We start from the raw sequence: 20,119 nt of genomic DNA, 5'->3' as shown, positions 1-20,119 counted from the left end.
GATAGTAGGTATCTGATAAATTTGAAGCTCACCACACAACCCCACCAGCTGCTGCGAGAAGCATCATTCTGGTCTTCTCCCTCTAGAATGCTTCCTGGAGGCTGAAGGGGAGGCATGAAAAGGAAGGGCTCTTCAGTTCTCTAACCTTCTCCCAGACTCTTGACTGCTGCAAGAAGGGGAGAGGAAAGTTTCTACTGCTCTCCACCTCCTCCAGTCTCTGTTTTTTGAAAATTTTCCCCACTACTTGTCTACCTGTTGCTATGCAGCTTTACCAACAGCAATGTGAAACGGACATGACTGACAGTTTTACTACTGCCTATTGATTTCTGAAAAGCAATAGTGAAGCCCTTTTGTTAGTTGTACTTTGCCACTTCTTGGCAAAGCTAGGAGCAGCAGCAGTGCCATCTGCTAGCAGACAGCACTGCATCAGTTTATACTGTCCACAGCTGGAAGGTTCTTTGTGTAGCCTTAATTGGCTGGCAACATTTTTTTTTTATATTATATTCTGAAGAAATTGATTGTTTAGGCCAGCCACACTCACCAAGAAATATTTACACCCTGTTATTTGCAAAAAGGTGAATGGAGTTTTCAAGATTTGATTGTAATACATTTTAAACTATGCAACATTTGTGTACATGCATTTAAATCACTTTACCTCTAAAATTAGGTTAACATTTGTAGTCAGAGCTTGCACACGATGGAAGCTGGCAATTAAAGAAATAGGCAAGAATCCTTGTTGGTCCATCTTTCTCCTCAGAAAAAAGTCTCTTTCCAAATTTTCTATGCTGAAATAATACTCACTGGAAAGAAAAACATGAAAATATGAGCCCAGTGTAGGGTATAGTTTAATTAATTTTACTACAAGTTCATCCTTGTCAAAATCTTTATTACAAAACTTGGTATATTATTATTATAAAAAAGATTGATATTTATCACCGTATGTTTGTTACTTATGAGCTAAAAGTTATAAAGACAGCCTAGCTAATTAAATAAGCCAAATGAAACAGTACTTTATGGTGATCAGTACAATACATTCATCCGAGGTACAATCGAGGCCTCATTTCCCCAATTAGCATAAATGAATGACAAAAGTAACATAAAAAAGCAGTATCCCTTTTCTGATCGTTCTTTTCTCCTTCTTACATGGATGGGAGGGAAATGGTATTCTCTCAGCATTCATGTGGATGATACCTCATATAGTTGTATCAATATCTCCATCCTGATCTGTATCTTTTTCTACAACTCAGGTAGCCAGCAGATCAGAATGTTTAGGTGCCCTATCCTAGAGTGAACGCATAGGCACAGGCATGCAGTCTAGAGCATACCTTCATGCAAGCTCAGGTGAGAAAGAAAGAAAGCAGAAAAAACACACTTTCCTTTTTTCAGTACACTGAGGCTAGTGCCTGAATGTTCCAAAGGATACTTGGCAAAAGTGAAGTTGTTCAAAAATAAAAGGTATTAAGGGAGTGAGATGTGGGAGGGAAAAAAAGGTGCAACAGGCTCTCTAGGTATCCCAGGTCAGGGGAGGGATAGATTGAGGGAAGAGGAACGAGTCTCTAGGGTGATTAAGTTGCTTTATGAAATGATCCCAAGATGTCAAGATCTACCAAATCAATGGTGCAAATGCATGAAGGAATTATAACTGGGAGCTACTATAGAAAGATATAAACCTGAAGACATCCTGGGAAGAGGTATGAAAGCTCAAACCTGCAATGGCTACCAAAAAGCGGGGCCAACTCTGACAGATCCTGCGTGAGACTGTTTACATGCTCCCTAATTTCTTGGAGTGGAAGATACTTTGTATGAATGTGGTCCTTTAGGAACTGGATACTTTAGGAAAAAAGGGGAGTTGAGAGTCAAATGCTGAGAGGATCTGAATGCTGAAAAGGTAAGGCATTAATGCAGATGAAAGGAATTTTGGTCTCTGGAGAGAATCATATTACGTGAAGACCTCTCATGAAGTTGAACTAAAGACAGAAGGTACTAAATAGGGGACTGCAATGTCTGAGCTGTAAAGAAGAAACACAATTTAATTTTTTCTTCATAGCATTCAGTACCCAAGAAGTTTGAAGAACTAGCACTCTACATGAAAAACTTAACTCCAGCAGAGAACGGACACAAAACTTCAGAACTGGAAGAGATGTAAGCCGCTTCTTAAAGTCTGAATCAGCACAGAAGAGTCTTTAAGGCTCTTTTTACCTGAAAAGTAGGAACTTCTTCAGCATGCTATAAGCAAAGTAAACTTTGATCAATGAGGTCCCTATGCAATATTCTCCGCAATAATATTCCACATGCTATTCTGAATTCCTAACTTTTTCCAAGTGAAAGACAAAACAAGTACAGACACACTAACACTGTTAATTAATATGTTACCTTTACATCTATAAGGTAAAGGTAAAACTCGAGATGTGTTTGACCTAATCTCCCAAGTTCCAAAAGCAGGAATGAATAAAGGAAACTGAAGTTGACTCAAATTCTTAAACTACTTTACTGGTATCCACCATCCTGGAAGAGGGAATCTGAAAGAACATTAATGAAAATGTTTATGTTCTTCCTGTCTTTCTCTAAAGTCTTTTGAACTTATTTTCCCTCCCCTCCAGAGATGCAAGTTTGGATATACTCCTGAGATAACTTTAAATGAAATCTACTTTTTGATGTGAACTAAAGCATTTCTGAAGAATCAACATAAGGTTTGAAGTAAGTCTGATGCAATATATACTTAGTGACATTTTTTTATTAAATGTTAATATGCATGCCTATAATAATCCTCCTCTCCAATCAAGTTGGTCCCCGTTACATGTATAGAATTGCTCTATCTTGACATTTTTGTTCTTTACTGCAATCAGAAATCCTCTCATCTCAGATGGAGATTTAACATTTTTCATATTTAGAGGTTAATAGTTCTAAAACTCATTTATACACAAGGATACAACCTTACTTATCCAAAATATCCTTACTTCCTTGGACTCCAAAAAACTCCTCTCTGGAGGGCTGAACATTCTGTACAAGTTTATTTTGCATGAATTTCCCTCTTTGGCATTCTAACTTTCATAATTTATAATTAGAAAAATATCAAGCAGAATGTTAAAAACTTCCATTTAGATGACATTTAAAAAATAGTTGAGGAAGAAATATAGCTTTCCACCACTTTGTTCAAATGCAACAAGAAAGGAAAAAGATTACAGAACCTCAGATTCCCAGAAGCATTTGAAATGAGGGGAAAAAATGAAAAAATTATATTCTAAACCTGCTCAACAGTATCTCTCATGAAAGGCAAATTCCACAACCAGTGAATCTTAGGGATTTCGAACAGGCCAGGTGACCAATGACTCTGGTTAACCTGCCATCCAGCCAGTTAAGCCTTTAACTGACACTTGCCAACATCTTGTTGCTAAAAGAAAATACAAACAACATCAGAAGTGACCAATGTGTCTGACACTTTGCTGAGCATCAGAGGGGGACATCAATGTGTCCTACCTTAGAAGATCTGGATTCTACACTGCATGCCCAGAAATCTGACCAACAGTGGAGTGTCTGTGCTCCTCCCTCACTTGACTGAGGACAGTGGAGGCCGATTATCCTGACATGGAGCTGAATGTCCACTGCCAAGTCTCAGAGGGGCCTGGCAGCAGGAGTTAGAAAAAACTGCAATATAGGATTGAAGTTGATAGCCATAAGTCAGATACTTTCTGCCCTTAAAAAGGCCTTTCTTAATTTTTTTTTTTTGCATCAAATGTTACAAAAGAAGCAAGAGTAAAATAGGCAAATCGCTTCATGGAATACAACGGCAATATTATCCACCACAAAGGCATCACAGAGAAACACCACTGGCAAATGTAAAAGTGTAGACTATCAGCCAGTGGTGGAAAATGTCCCTTTTCAGTAGTGACTTAGTGTGTTCCAGGATTTTGCATGATATGCCTCTTTGCGATAATCAGCCTTCCAAATGGTTTCTCACTCCTTAATGATGTACACTGAAAATAAGTACTTCAGGTTATTGAAAAATATCTAGTATATGGCTCACTTAAAAACATTCTTATTTGGTTCTTTCAGGTGAAACACACTGACAAAATACAGAGCTGAAAAGATTTTTTAAAAATGTAATTGATAACAAATGGGCGAAGTCCCTTCAGAAATTTGAGCTACATACCCAGGAAAAAGTCTTACATGATAAGAGACCAACAGTACTCTAAAGGACAAGCAGACAGACATCCATTCTTCAATTTCAAACCCAAGTAAAAGGAGTATATGTACCATAAATAAGGAAGGTACATGGATTAAAGGCAGATGACTATAGTACCAGAAGGTTGAAGATCTTTCTCAAAGTTCTCACTTCTCAGATATTCAGGTTTTTTTTCCACTCCATTACTCAGCATAATTAAGCAGATATTTACTAGTAATGGATACACCTATAGTTGGTAGCTAGTATGGTTGGTAGCTAGTATCTCCCGCACTACTTAAGTGATATACAGAAGACAGAGGTCAAACATTGTTTGAAATGAATATTATCTTAAGTAAATGCCTGAATTTTGTCTAAAAAAAATATTCATACATTAAGCAGTGTACTTACATTTGACGTTTAATGTATTCTTTGAGCAGGGTTTCATCCACAGAATACATTTGTACTCCTGTTCCATCATCATAGTAATACATCATACTAGCATTAAGTTCTGGTTGAAATGGCTGACTGGTCCTTTCACCATACAGTTCTTGGTAACCATACGAATACTCATAGTTCACTTCAAAAACAATGGAGTGAGGAGTAAGGGGAAGGAAAAGAATTTAAGATAAAGAGAAAAATTCAATAAAAAATATTGTAAGGGATATAAACAAACTGTATTATTTGTGCAACAGGCATTCAGTATCTGTTCTCAATAAAAAGTGTTCAAGATATACTACTTGCAACGTGACATGCAAGCCACATGGATTAGTATATAGGATTTGATTTGAGGCAAAGGGGGTTGTACAACTTAATGTTTAAATCTTATATTAACTTATATTTTCCATCTTTAACATCTACTCTCATACTTCGAGGGTTTCCTCTGCCACGCCCTCTTCCTCTGCCACGCCCTCTTCCTCTGCCTCTAAAGAATCCTCGAATGCTGCCACCTTCACTTCTGACACTGGAAACTTCATCATGGTCATCTCTTCTCTCTCTATCATGGCGCCAAGCTTTTAAAGAGAAAAAAATAGTACTGTATAGACAATCAATTGAGAGGTTCCATGAATAAATAGTCTCAGAGAATTATTCCATGGGTATTAGGTACATAGTTTTGCACTGTAAAGCATAAGTCAAACATCACAGAAGCTGACTAGTAAAGCAGGAAGTGATTTTCAAGTATAATGGATTTCAAAACAAAAAAACTTATGAATTGCCTTAGCCATTCCATGTTTAAGACTGACATTCGCTCTTTAACAATATTTCGAAATTTTTTAGAGTCCACAGGCACACTCTGATTCTCTTGGAAACTTTACTGCATCATCCGGACCCTAGGGTTGTTGTATTAGTTTAGCTGGAATATGAGCTCTCTAAACAGCTAATATTTCTAAGTGTTCTCAAATCTACATCCATACTCAGATTGTTCTGAAAATTTCAATACCTCATCGTGACTAGGGATAAAGTTAGTACAGCAAGTTTGGGATCATTTGACCAAGGTGTTTTGCAGATAAAATCAGATCCCTCTGGGGCGGCCATAACATTCAAATTGCTTGCGACATTAGCATATTTCCATAAAATATATGGAGTGCAATAAGTGTGACTATAATATAACTGGAATATGCTTTGTGCAAAAGATCTCTTGTAAGGTATCATTACAAAGCTTATTCTATCTGTATGAATGTACCCTCCTTGTATCTGAAACTAGGAATATGAAGTATGACTCTGGAATCCTATTGTAATTATGCAAAGTATGAGCCATTAATAGTGGTTTGGAATCTGGATGGCTCCCATTGACGAGGACAATTGCCTGTAAATGGCTCTGTTTACTTGCAAACCTTCATGGGTGGGCCAGTTCATAGGTGGTGATGAATGAGGCCTCACAGGACATATGACCACATCACATAATATTGGAATCCATCTTAAAACTGGTGCTTTTCCATTTAGAAGGAGGGGTGGGGACCCAGAGAGACAAAAGATTCCTGCCTTGTGACAAAGCTATAAAAGGGGGCGGAACAAAACAAAGGGGGCTGCCAGTCATGAGAAAACCCCTAGTTACCACCTGAGCTGGAATTAACAAGGACTGTACTATGGGAAAGGACTGGTCCCAGACTAGGAAGGAGTCTACTTTGTGAAAGAAGCTTATTGGAATATCTCTGAGAGTGAGATATTATCTGTATCAGTTTCTTAATGTATTAGGCTTAGACTTGCGTGTTTTTGCTTTATTTTGATTTGTGATTTACTTTGTTCTGTCTGTTATTACTTGAAACCATTCTGCTTTTTATACTTAATAAAACCACTTTTGTTTATTAATTAACTCAGAGTAAGTGATTCATACCTGGAGAAGCAAACAGTTACACCAGTTACAGAGGGCATACAATTTATGAGTTTGCCCTGTATAAGCTTTATACAGAGTAAAATGGATTTATTTGGGGTTTGGATACCATTGAGAACTGGGTGTCTGGGTGCTGGAGACAGGTGATCTACTGAGCAGTTTTTAGTTCAAGTCTGCAGCTTCAGGGGCGAGGACCAGACGTGGGTCTGTGTTGCAGCAGACTAGCGTGTCTGGCTCAACAAGGCAGGGTTCTGGAGTCCCAAGCTAGCAGGGAAAAATGGGATCAGAGGTGAGTCCAGCACATCAGGTGACAGTCCCAAGGGCATCTCTGTGACTGGACCCGTCACATACGGACAGTGTCTTGAAGACAGATGTGCCACAGGAGGGCCTGGAGAAGACTTTGTGGTGCAAACTTAGGTCATTTGGTCAAGAGATTCCTCCTCTTCCAAAAGTGAGCTGTTTATAAAATGTTCAGATTCTTATATTTTTATTGGTGCAGAGCTAGAAAAAGAATAAGGCTTCAACTCTCAGCTATGTATGTAATTGGATTGCTCCGAAGTTCAGTTACTAACAGTACCATGGATCATTTTAGAAATTTAAAAGTTTATGCAACTCTGCTTAGAGTCTGTTTCCCTGTAAGCTAATGTTTCTGCAGTAAATTCTTTGTGAGTGCCAAAGTCCTGTATCTAAATGGTGGCTCAGGGGAACAAGCACTGACTGCACCCTGAACCCAAAGGTAATGACTCTCCTCTGGAGATATGAATGATGTGCACATTAATGCTCTCAATGTGCCTTTGCTTGGTGTCTGCAGCCACAATACAGTTCCTTTTGGAAATGTGAGAGGTGCATGCAATTTTGAGGAAGCCTGGCACCCCATAAGCATACCTGTCCAACCCTGGGATAGTATGGTGGGTAATACTATCTCTGGGATATGTATGGTGGTATGAGATAGGCTGTTATGGGAGGTACTAGTTGCCAAACTGAGATAGTCAGACCAAAGAGACCAGCGGAAGAATCCCAGCCAGGATAAATTGGGTCTATGCCAAAAACACTGGTTGAACTCCTGCCGAGAAGCACTAGATTTGACAAACCAGGGATGTGCTGGGCATTGGAACACCAGGCACAAAATGCTAAGGCCAGAGTGTGAAGTTCTGAACAGGCATGCTGCATGGACAGTACAGGCGTAAAAGCACTGAGCCCAAGGGAGTGAGGATGAAGACACCCACTGCAATGAATTAAACAGTTCACATCTTTCAGAGCTTTTGTTTTACTCTGTATTCATCACCATCAGATTCACCTGACAACATCGCATTGAGACGAACAGGCCACTATACACACCCCCATGAGCCTCCTATTCTAAAGAGAGGTGTGGCACAGATACTTCTCCATACACACACTAGACCCCCCCAGACTTGGGCAAGGACTCTAGAGTTCCATTCTTTGCCCCCTTCCTGCATCCAGCTGGCATATGTACTCCTCCTCACAGTTGCACCATCTTTCTTTTTCCTCAGATCCATCCACACTCACCACAGCATAGAGCGTGCCATGAGGAAGGTGAAGCTGGTAGCTGAGTAGTGAAGAGTTACATCCAGAACGCCTCATTGTACCCACCCCACAACCACCCCTTAATCATTCCTACCTCACTATCACCACGTTCTCAAAAGGGAAATTCACTACCAAAAACTTTATCAGAGTGAAAGTGGCTTAGCACTGTTTCACGTCCTTCCTAGATTAATGAAGTAGAGCTAAACTGAGGCCTCAAAGCCAAGAAATATAGAAACTTCTCCCGCAGCACCTTAATTGTGCCCTGCTGGAGCTGGCAGTAGGCACTGGGACCAAACCAAACCTAACATACCCCTAACAAACATCCGCGAGTTTCTGTGGTGTGCTGTGTTGTGTCCAACACAATTCTCTACCATCATTCCTCTTGACACACACTCCATGATTCTCACTAGCTGTACCGATTTAGGATTAGTAGCAGCAAATTTCTAGATCTCTATTTTATGACACGCATTATGCAGGAGGCCTGAGCAGATGATTTAAAGCAGATGGCCCTCTTAGCTCTAAAATATAATACATTAAAGATTTTTAAAAGGTTGGTGGAATAACTGCCACTGTGTCCTGCAGAGGCTGACATTGCAGTAGGTATTTCAACAAGATTAGGGAAAACAAGATTGTTTCAATTCATTCTAGCTCTCTTACATGTTCAGTGCTCACCAGAATTTCACATCTGCATTGGCACTCTCACTGCCATGCATCCTCTGTGCCATGCTATGGCTCAGGGGAGTTCCAGTGGTCTTCTGGCATCTGACAAGTCTTTAGTGGTTTGTTTGGGGTCAGTAAAGCGGTCAAGAGTTAGCTAAACCTGACCTGCACACATTTGCTAAGCTGGACCTAAACTCAACATATATCCTAATCAAGAAAAGTTTAAGAGCTACCTCCTCTCACACTAACTTTCAGTCTCTTTGCTGTGTTCCACAGGCTCAAGAAGGGTATCATCCTCTGATCTCTCAAAAGGGCAGAGTTAAGGTTGTGTGGGGGTGTGGTAAGACATCACTTTAACTTCTTATTTTCTGGTTTTGAGAGGTTAAGTTTGGCCACTCCCCACATTCTGAAAGGGCACGAGTCAGTGCTAAACAACCTTAACTCAGTTAACAACGTACTTGGCAGTGATTTATTATTTGCAATTGTGTGCATGTATACACACTGACATTCCCCTCTGGTGTTATCTGGACTAGTCATCTGCTAGGCCTCTCCAATCCTTGACTCTTGGAGCCAACCTTACCCTGCTCTGCCGTGAGAACTCCCACTCCTGGGCTGTTCATGCACAGCCTTTGGCACATAAGCTGCTCCCAGCTGCTTGCAAGCAAATGACACTAGTCAATATCTCTGGTCTCAAACACAACCCTGGGAACCTCTGTCTTGCAGTGTCCAGTTGTATCTGCTAGACAGTGCACTCTTATATAAAGTTGTCAGTTTAACAAAGAAATTGATATGTACAAGGCTTGTTCTCCCAAGGGGAGTTTCTGACACTGCAAACTATACTGCCTGAAGTAGTGCATTTGAACAAACAGATCTATAAAGGTAGATTTAAGTGATTATAAGTCAAAGCATAACAAGTCAGATTTGGTCAAATGAAAAAAGCAAAATGCATTCTAAGCTGATCTTAACATTTTCACTGTCCTTAAAAACTTAGATGCTTCTCACCATAGGCTGACTTTTCAGTCAGGCTCTCCTCTTTGATCAGTGTTTCAGTTGCTTGATGGTGGTGGGAGAGAGAGAGGTGGGAGAGAGAGAGCATGGCAAAATGTGTGGAAGGAGGGAAGGAATTGACAAGGATTTGTAGGGGATCTTAATGTATGTCAGTCTGTTAGCAAGAGTCAAGCTAGCAGTTAACAAGAGTTAGGCCAGCTGTAACCCTAATGCCGCGAGACTTGTAGAAGCGAGGATGGTGTGAGGCGAGTGGGAAAGAACTGTGTGAGAAGTTGTCACAACCTTGCACTGATAACCAAATACGTAGACTGGCGTCTTCCAGAAGTGAGAAAAATAAGATAGCAGGGTGGCCTATGCATAAACAAAATGCAGCTGTTGCTTATTACTGTCTGTATTATTGCTTGTTATTGTCTGTAACAAAGGTATAAATGCTTGCTGTAATTGTTTACCTGTTAAGAGACCTGTCTGGGACTGGGGCGACCTGTGTCCTAGGACACTCCCTCCCCTCTATTGCAATTGCTTGAGAAATAATAAAGTATCTGATTTTGCTGCACCCAAAGAAAAAGCAAGAACTGTGTTTTTCTCTGACAATGTCTCTCCCTTTTATCATGTCCTTTCTTTCCTCTTGGCTTTGCCCCCATCCCCTTCAGAGTCAGGTGAGCATTACCTCATCGCAGTTTCAAACTGACAAAAGGAAGGGGATGACCCCTTCCAGGGAGTCACAGATTATTTTGTTGCTGCCTAAACCAGTGTCCATTGTTCTTGTGAGGCTGGGCTGGGTTTGTCCCATTTGTGCCCTGAAGAGGTGAGAACTGCCTTTCTGTTCTTGGAGAGTTTTTGCATGGGCTTGCTTTAAGCCATGAGGATACATTTTCAGCCTCGTAACTATATTACATGAAATTATAACCTATAACAACCACGATCAGTGTGCATCATAAACCTTCCAAAAACAGCCAACATGACGAACTTTGTATTGGATACCACACAATCATTTTATAAAGATGAACATGGGAGTGTAGGGTGTTCCCCTGAGGTACAGATCATCTCTCTCTCTCACCCACCCACCCAATGAGTCAAAATCCTAAAACAGTTTTAAAGAACAATTTTTCTTCCGTTCACTATTCAACTAGAGTAATGAACTACAATTTAGTTCTTTCAGATAAATTATTGCATTGTTAACACTAAAGTTAAATTTCTGCACAACCAACCATGTTACTAAAGTCTGTTCAGGAGACACTCAGTATTGGAATAGTAGGTCAGGAAAAAAGGCCCTGGACAGATGACATGGACTGGCTTTAACATCCTGTCTCAAAACATACCTAGTTTCTATCAGTGTTTTACTTTAACTGACATGAACATTCAAAGAACAAAAATTTTAAGTTACACTTGGGAACCACTGTAAAAGCCAGAGTTAGGATTGAAAACCACTTACTTCTTGACTCGTTTCGTCTGTTGTTGTATGGCACTAATTTGCTTGTTTCTGGCTGAGATCTTGAACTATTTCGAGAGCCTGTTCCTTCTTGGCTATCTGGTCTTACATCATCTAAATGAAGTGGTACCCACTTCTGCTTGTTACCTTAAGAGTGAAAAAAAAATATATTTTCAACTTTAACTATGGGGCAGCTAGGCATTTCACTATAATTTAACTGTTTAGAATATATTGTAGAATTCATTTTTAAAGCTAGAATAAGTAGCTCTTAAATAATTAGTTTACCTAAAATATTTAGGCAATAGGAAATATCTTAATACCAATTCTGTAAGTAAAAACAAAATCAGAGAATAGTAACTTTTGAGTTTTAAAAGATGTATCTTAAATAAGCCTTGAATCTAATAACTGAAGTGAGTTTGGTCAACCTCCAAGGAGAAACCACAAGTGGAGGTTACTTACTGTAACTGGAGGTTCTTCGAGATAGGTGGTCCCTATCTACATTCCACATGTGCGTATGCATGCAGGACACGCACCCGAGTCCAGAACTTCTTCAAAGCAGTGTCCATTGGCCCACACGTGTAGTTCTTCTCATGCTCCCGACCAAGGGCTTAAGAGGCAGTGTGGGTTGACATCTCTCCAGTTCCTCCTCTTTCTGCATATCCAACAGGATCCAAAGCATAGGAGATAGTGGGGCAGGGGGATAGTGGAGTACAGATAGTGACTACACATCTTGAAGAACCTCCAGTTACAGTAAAGTAACCTCCACTACTTCAAGTGATGGTCCCTGTGCGTATTCCACACATGGGTGATTAGTCTGAATACTGCTGGCCAGAGGCTGGTAAGAAGAAGCTGGTAGCAAAGATGCTTGCAGCACTACTGATCCCACCACTACATCCACAGCCAAGGCATGAACTAGAGCGCAGTGTGTCACAAATGCGTGAATCAAACTCCAGGTAGCCTCTCTGCAGATGTTTTGCAGCTGAATGTCTTATAGGGATGGAGTGATCTATGACACCCCTAAGGGGAAGAATGTTTGATATCTTGTAGCACTCTAAGACGCATCCTGAAACCCACTTAAAAAGCCTCTGGGATGATATGGCTTGCCCATGGAATATCTGCTACAGTGACAGAGTCTGGGTCATTTCCCAATAGGCTTGGATCTTTGTAGTTAAAACCCCAGGGCCTGCCGGACATCAAAGGAGTGAACTCTCGTGTCTTCAGAGGAATGTGACGTTTCGGTAAAAATAAAGGTAAGTATTGTTTGACTGACGTGGAACTCAATCTTTGAAGAAACTTGGGTGTAGTCAAAAAGAAATCTTTGTGAAATGCTGTATCGGGAGGGTCCACCATGATAGCTCTGAGCTCGCTGACCCTCCTAGCTGAGGTGATGGTGATTAAAAATGCCATCTATATGGACAGGTGGACATGGCACAAGTCGCTAGGGGTCGAAAGGTGGACTAGTGAGCTTGGACAGGATGAGGTTAACATTCCATTAAGGAGTAGGTTTAAGCACTGGTGGGAAGGTCCTGATCAGGCCTTTCATGAATCATACTGTAGCTGGGAGAGTAAAGACCACTGGAGGAAGGAAGGCACTAATCGCTGGTAGGTAAACTCTTAAAAAGCCAGCAGAGACCCCGGAAGTCTTCAGGGACACGATATACTGCAGCTATTCCAGTTCTAGACTATCTGGAGAACAATGATGTTGTTGCGCCCAGGCTGAAAAGCATCTCAATTTAGCCTGATGATAGGTTTTGGTAGACTCTTTTGTACTCTGGCTAAAGATCACCTGAACTGGGGCTGAACACAAGCATCCTATTTCCAATGCCCATCTAAAAACCAGGATGTGAGATGGCATGAGCCCAGATTGGGATGCTTCATCTTCCCTCATCTGGGTTCAGGAGATCCAGGAACAGGCAGATCTTGATTGGTGTTGGTGGGGCAGACATCAATAGAAATTCTGTGAACCAAAGCTGTCTGGGTCAGTGGGTATAAGGAGAATGATGTTGGCTCTGTTGCTATGAATCTTCCCTATGACTTGCAGAAACAGAGGAATGCGAGGAAAGGCAATCTGAGGCCGTTCATCCAGGACAGCAGCAAAGTGTTACCCTGAGAGTCACAACAGAGGGAGCGTTCTATTCATTTGGAACTCAAAGAGGTCCCACAGCAAAATAACCTGCTGTGTAAAATCTCACTTAGGACTGTGTCATGAACCTCCCACGAATGGCCTATTGAGAAGCTTCTGCTTAATTTGTATGCCAAGGAGTTGTGAATGCCCATAGATACATGGCCTGTATCGCAATGTGGTTCCTGACATCCCTGTTCCAAAGTCTGACAACTTCCTGGCAGAGTGGATGAGACCTCCCTATGTGTTTATATAGACCACCATGGTGATAAGGTCCAATATTACGTGTATACATATACACGTGAGCATATAAGTGAAAGGAAGACCTTGCATGCAAGGAGGAACAACCTCATTTCCAATAAGTTTGTATGTAGTCTGGCCTCTCATGGGGACCTAGTGCCCTGAGCATCCCACTGGTCTCTCATACTGGTGGCCCTGGAAGCGGCATTGCTCAAGGGAATTCCCAGCTATGACCTTCTCTGGGTTTGACCACTAAGGCTATGGCTACACTTGCAGATGTACAGCGCCGGCAGTTAAACCAGCCCTTGGAGACAGCAGCAGGGAAAGCGCTGTCATGTGTTCACACTGTCAGCTACAAGCGCAGCGGCGTGGCCACATTAGCAGCTCTTGCAATGTCACAGAGAGCAGTGCATTGTGGTAGCTATCTCAGTGTGCAAGTGGCTGCAGCCTGCAGCAAGTGGCTGCAACATGCTTTTCAAATGGGGGTGGATAGGTGGAGTGTGACAGGAAGTGTGTTGTGTTTATGTGGGCTGGGAAGACTGTTTTGGGGGGGGGGCAGAGTGTGTCAGCATGCTGTCTTGTAAGTTCAGACAGCTGCAGAGGGAAAGAGGGAAACCCTGGCATCAGCCCCCACCTTGCACGTTTTTCTCACACACACACACACACACACGCCTACCTCTGCAGCAGGAGCATTCCACTGTAATGGTTTGCTTTGTGACCCAGAGCAGATAAGCATGCCAGCGGTCAGAAACTGAGCTTTGAAAGGGGACATCCACATGCCTACAGCCGAATTCAAAACAATGACGAGAGTGGCCACTTGACTTCAAGGGATTATGGGATGTTTCCAGAGGCCAATCACAGTGCAGTAATGCAATATGTCATCTACACGGACCCCCAGCATTTCAGCCAGGGCACAGCAAGCTCTACGCTTCTCACGGAGGTGGGTTACTGGGGCACTCCAACCGCAGAGTCCAGGTGCTCTATATGCCCTGCCAGTGTGGAAACCTCAGGAGTTAGGGTGCTCGGAGCTTATTTAATGTGCTCGAACTTGCAAGTGTAGCCAAGCCCTTCGTTTGGGAGGTGAGGACTATCAGGAACTACCACCTTGGAGTTGATGTGGTCTTTGCTTGGTTGCTAGATCAAGTAGAGCCAAGCCTGTAGGCTCTGCAAGTGGAATCTGGCAAAAGGAGTCACACAGGTGCACGTGGCCATGTGGCCTAAAGTGAAAGGCACTTGTGTACTGTGGCTCATGTTCCGTGGATGATGTGCGACATGAAATTGCTCATCGCAAGAACTCTTTTGTGAACGCTTTCGTGGAAACTGAGTCCAAATTTTGCTCCATAAGAAGTTTATTGACTGGTGGGTAACAAAGTCTTTTCTTCATTTACGTAAATGCCTAGGGCAGTTAAAAGTTTATGAAAAACCCTGTCACCAACCTGATGAAATCTGAGGAAGCAGTGGCCACCTTGGCCAATGAAGCAGCACCCAGTGAAAGCATCGGATCAGGTTCCACCTCCTTCCTCCTGGTACATGGACAGAACCAGCTTGCGAGAGGAAGAGGTGCGATATAACTTGAGGGGTCCCGATGCCTGCCATAAGGATCCCACGAACCCCAATAAGACCAGAAGGAGGCATCAATCGGTTGCGGGGATCTCCCAAGGAAGTCACTACCAGCGGTCCCGGGGGGGGGGGGGGCTGTCATACCCAGTGGAACAGCAAATGTAACCCCTCAACTGCCTCCTTGGAGATACCCATGTGACCATCTCCTCCGATTCATCTCATTTTGAGAATTGCTCCATTGGTAGCAGCAGTGCTCTCAGTGCCGGGGCACTTCTACCAGTAGGCTGGAGGTGAGACAGCTCCTAGGAGAGTTATGTAGCTGCATCTTCTGGATAAGGACATCCCTCAGGAGGGCCAGGCCAGAAAGAAGTGGAGACGGTTGATAGGGAAGGAATATATCCTCTAGTGTTACACAAGTCTTAGTATGCCCTCATGCCTGAGCAGTTTCCACAGTTACATCTGACAGATCCAGTGCGTCTGCAGCAACTGGACAGTCTTTACATGGATGATGCAGTACTGACAATGGGTCTAGACCATCACTTGTAAACAAAATCAGCAAACGTTCATCCTGATGATCGACAAGACCATAACCAGGGCGGGGTGAACCCAGGGTGCAAAGCCAATGGTGTGTGTGTGGGGGGAAGAGACGAATAAACGATAGGAGGTAGAGCTTGAGAGCAGGACTGGGATCCCAAAGGACCTGCTGCCATAGTAGCAGGAGCAAGATAAAAATTCAACCAACAATACTGTAACAGGGAGGAGTGAGAATTATGCGGTGGAATGGGATCAGGATTTTAAAAAAAAACAGTCCCCCTGTGCCACAAACATGAAACGCTCTGGCCATCAGCCACGACTCTCTGGCTGCCCAGCTTTGAAGGTAGTTCCATTGCCAGCAGCAGTGCAGAAGTAAGGGTGGCAATACTTAATACTGCAGGGTAGGCAGCATGACTGGGATCCTGCATGACCCGCTGGCATAGTAGCGGGCGCGAGATTAAAATTCAACAAACAATGCAGGAGCATGTGGGAGTGGGTATTGCAGGGTAGGACTAGATTTAAAAAAATAGTCCCACACAGTGCTCTAGCAAGGGCTTCAAATATGCTGGCTCAGCCCAGGCACTAAAATGCCTAGTTACAGCACTGATGATTTGGCATCAAGGTGACAAATGCAGCTCTCTTTTTAAACATCTTGCCCTCCGATCAGGTGATCTTCATTGGAGCCTATTCCTTAGGTTCCATATGCCAAGTTTCATCCCACCTGCACAGGCTCAGAGGAAATGTGCTTCTTATGGACAGTCCTCAATAGGGATTTGTCCTTACTCCCACGGGAGCACCTTGCAAAGATGGGCTTAGATGGTGAGGCATTGACTCCAAGGCACATGCTTGGAGGGACACTGCTGATCAATTGAAGGGGCTGATGTACATAGGGGTCCTGATGGCCCATATCAGAGAGGATGTCATAGCATTCTCCATCAGGGCTTCCATAGGCAAAGGTCCTGGGCAGGAAAGAGCAACAGATACTGCACTTTGCAGAGATATGCGCCTCACCCTGACAGTACAGGCTGCATTGATATTTGTCACTGATGGAGAAGATCAATGGCAGAAGATGCAATTCTTGAATCCCAGGACTCTGGGCATAGTCCCAGAGCTGAGGAGAGGGTCCCCAACTGGGGAGAAAAATACTTTATACTATACATATTAACTTAAGAATACAACTATTCACAATTTTTTTTAAATAAGTTATGCAATGAAAAGGACAAAATTGTAACTCAGGCCCTGCATCAGTAAGGAATTGGAGAAGCATCAGTCCACACTGCCTCTTATACCCTCAGTCAGGAGCATGAGGGGAGCTAATGTGCATATGTGGGCCAACAAATGCTGCTTTGAAGTATTTCCAGACTTAGATGTATGGCATGCATGCATACCTGTGTGTGAAATATACAAATGGACCATCATTCGAAGAAGAATGTGGGATGTTAAGTTGTGGTATGCTAAAGTATAACGAACACTAAGATGAGACATATAAGAAAAACATCTTAATAGCGAAAGGGTAAAAAGATGCATAACACAAGCTCTTTGACAATAAGATCTGCTATTGTGCAGTTGGTTGGGAGGTGGGCAAGGCACCTTAAATCTTATGCCAAAAAAAAAAAAGTCCAAGATGTATCATGAATAAAAAAAAAATCAAAAAAAAAAAATCAGATATTAAACAGATGAAGCAGGTAATTTGGAATTAAGTTCTTCAGATATCTGATGGAAAATATATTTTAAAGTTGACAAATTTTTTGCATCAACAAATTCACCATTTTCATTACAAAAAAATAAGTTTCACGTGATAGAACACCAACTCCTTTACCCCTATAGTGGAGATCTCTGTTTTAACAAGTATTGTTTGTCAGTTTTATAGGTATAAATGATACCAAACTGTGTTCCAAAGCATAAGATTCTCTGCTAATATAAACACAAATTTTGTTCTTGCTTGGCATTTTGTATAAAAAGAGCCAAGAATATGACATGTGATTCACTAATAGAAGAACTCAGCTGTCTTTGAAATTTCCAGTTTTGTGCATTATCCACTATTTGCAACTCTAGATCAACGTTTTTAGGAAGTGTTCTGCAATTTTTGGATAGATTTGCCTTAAATACCAGTATACAACCTATCCAGAATTCCTTAAAGCTGAAGGCTTCTAGATAAGAGGGTTACTCACCTTTGTAACTGTTGTTCTTCGAGATGTGTTGCTCATATCCATTCCAGTTAGGTGTGCGCACGCCGCATGCACATTTGTCGAAGATTTTTTACCCTAGCAACACTCGGTGGGCCGGCAGGGCGCCCCTTGGAGTGGCGCCGCTATGGCGCCTGATATATACCCCTGCCGGCCCTCTGCTCCTCAGTTCCTTCTTGCCGGCTACTCCGACAGAGGGGAAGGAGAGCAGGTGTGGAATGGATATGAGCAACACATGTCGAAGAACAACAGTTACAAAGGTGAGTAACCGTCTTTTCTTCTTCAAGTGCTTGCTCATATCCATTCCAGTTAGGTGATTCCCAAGCCTTACCCAGGCGGTGGGGTCGGAGAGAGACATTGCGGAATGTAAGACCGCTGAGCCGAAGGCGGCATCGTCTCTGGACTGCTGGACCAATGCACAGTGCGATGCAAAGGTGTGGATGGAAGACCAGGTGGCCGCGCGGCAGATTTCCTGTATGGAAACATGGGCCAACAATGCGGCAGATGAGGCTTGAGCTCGAGCAGAGTGGGCGGTGAGATGGCCAGTCGGAGCGTGAGCCAAGCCATAGCATGCCCGAATACACGATGTCACCCAAGATGCAATACATTGGGAAGAGATTGCCATGCCCTTCATACGTTCTGCCACAGCTACAAATAGCTGAGGTGAACACTGGAAGGGTTTGGTCCTCTCGATGTAAAAGGCGAGAGCCCTGCGGACATCCAGAGCATGCAGCTTCTGTTCCCGTCGTGATGAGTGCGGCTTTGGAAAAAAGACTGGCAGGAAGATGTCCTGATTAACGTGAAAGGCAGAGACGACCTTAGGGAGGAATGCCGGGTGCGCTCGCAGCTGTACCTTGTCCTTATGGAACACCGTATACGGAGGATCCACAGTCAATGCTTGAAGTTCTGAGACTCATCTAGCTGAGGGGACAGCGACTAAGAATGCTGTCTTCCAGGACAGGTACAGCAGCGAGCATATGGCTAAAGGCTCAAAGGGGGGCCCCCATAAGCCTGGTTAAGATGAGGTTCAGGTCCCAGGTAGGGGTTGGGCGTTTGACCTGGTGGTAGAGTCGCTCCAAGCCCTTGAGGAATCTGGAGATTACAGGGTGGGGAAAAAACAGAACTGCCAACTTCCCCAGGATGGAAGGTGGAAATAGCGGCAAGATGCACTCTTAGAGAAGAGATCGCCAGACCTTGCTCTTTGAGAGACCATAAATAGTCCAAGATAGTGGGGAGTAATACAGATTGCGGAGACAGGTCCTGCTGGGCGCACCAGTGACAGAAGCGGTTCCATTTAGCGAGGTATGTTGATCACGTGGAGGGCTTTCTGCTTCCCAGCAGCACCTGTTGCACTGCAGCGGAACAACGTAACTCCGATTGGCTCAACCAGACAGCAGCCATACTGTCAGATGAAGGGACTGCAGGTCCGAGTGGTGCAGCCTGCCGAAGTCCTGTGTGATCAGGTCCGGGCAGAGTGATAGGGGAATCAGTTCTGACAGACAGTTCGAGCAACATGGTGTACTAATGCTGCCTCGGCCAAGCCGGAGCGATCAGGATAAGGCGGGCTTTGTCCCTGCGGAGCTTGAGTAGAACTCGGTGGACGAGAGGAAACAGTGGGAAGGCATAACAGAGATGGCCCATCCACGGAATGAGGAATGCGTCCGACAGGGAGCCCGGGGAGCGACCTTGTAGGGAGCCGAACACTTGGCATTTCCTGTTCACTCTGGAGGCAAACAGGTCTATGTGGGGAAAGCCCCACCTCCGGAAAACCGAATGGAGAATGTCCAGACGGATGGACCACTCGTGTGACAGAAAGGACCTGCTCAGATCTGCAAGTGTGTTCTGGACTCCTGGGAGGAAGGAGGCTACTAGGTCTATGGAGTGGGCTATGCAGAAGTCCCACAGTTGGATCGCTTCCTGACAAAAGGGGGAGGATCGTGTCCCTCCCTGTTTGTTTATGTAATACATGGCCGTTGTGTTGTCTGTGACTACAGCAACACAACAGCCCTGCAGATGGCGCTGGAACGCTTGGCATGCCAGCCCGACCACTCTCAGCTCTCTGACATTGATGTGTAGCCTCAACTCCTGGGATGACCAAAGGCCTTGGGTGCGCAGGTGCCCTAGGTGAGCACCCCAGCCCAGGGAGGACGCATCCATTGTTAGGGACGTGGAAGGCTGGGAAGGATAGAATGGCAGACCTGCACACACCTGAGATGACGTTCGCCACCAGTCGAGGGAGCCTAGAATGCTCGGCGGAACTGTCAGAATGTCGTCTATGGCGTCTCTGCCCGGCCGATAGACGGAGGCGAGCCAGATTTGTAGAGGACGCATTCACAGTCTGGGG

General features: G+C 43.6%; 1 protein-coding gene across 5 annotated transcripts in view; it reads right to left on the bottom strand.

Moving 5' to 3' along the window:
- The window catches only part of LARP1B (La ribonucleoprotein 1B), a 115,933-nt gene that overhangs the window by 42,560 nt on the left and 53,254 nt on the right, over positions 1-20,119 (bottom strand). For 2 of the 5 annotated variants that reach the window (XM_050946249.1, XM_050946245.1), the window contains exons 5-9: positions 11,137-11,280; positions 5,029-5,172; positions 4,571-4,739; positions 656-800; positions 33-101 (exon numbers count right to left, since the gene is read on the bottom strand). In XM_050946249.1, coding sequence (XP_050802206.1) covers positions 33-101; positions 656-800; positions 4,571-4,739; positions 5,029-5,172; positions 11,137-11,280 — 671 coding nt within the window. The remainder of the gene's footprint in view (positions 1-32; positions 102-655; positions 801-4,570; positions 4,740-5,028; positions 5,173-11,136; positions 11,281-20,119) is intronic. The other 3 variants (XM_050946247.1, XM_050946246.1, XM_050946248.1) reach the window with 3 other exon arrangements.

The sequence above is a fragment of the Gopherus flavomarginatus genome, chromosome 3, assembly GCF_025201925.1.
Source record: "Gopherus flavomarginatus isolate rGopFla2 chromosome 3, rGopFla2.mat.asm, whole genome shotgun sequence".
Taxonomy (NCBI): domain Eukaryota; kingdom Metazoa; phylum Chordata; order Testudines; family Testudinidae; genus Gopherus; species Gopherus flavomarginatus.
This window is presented reverse-complemented; position numbering and strand designations above follow the sequence as displayed.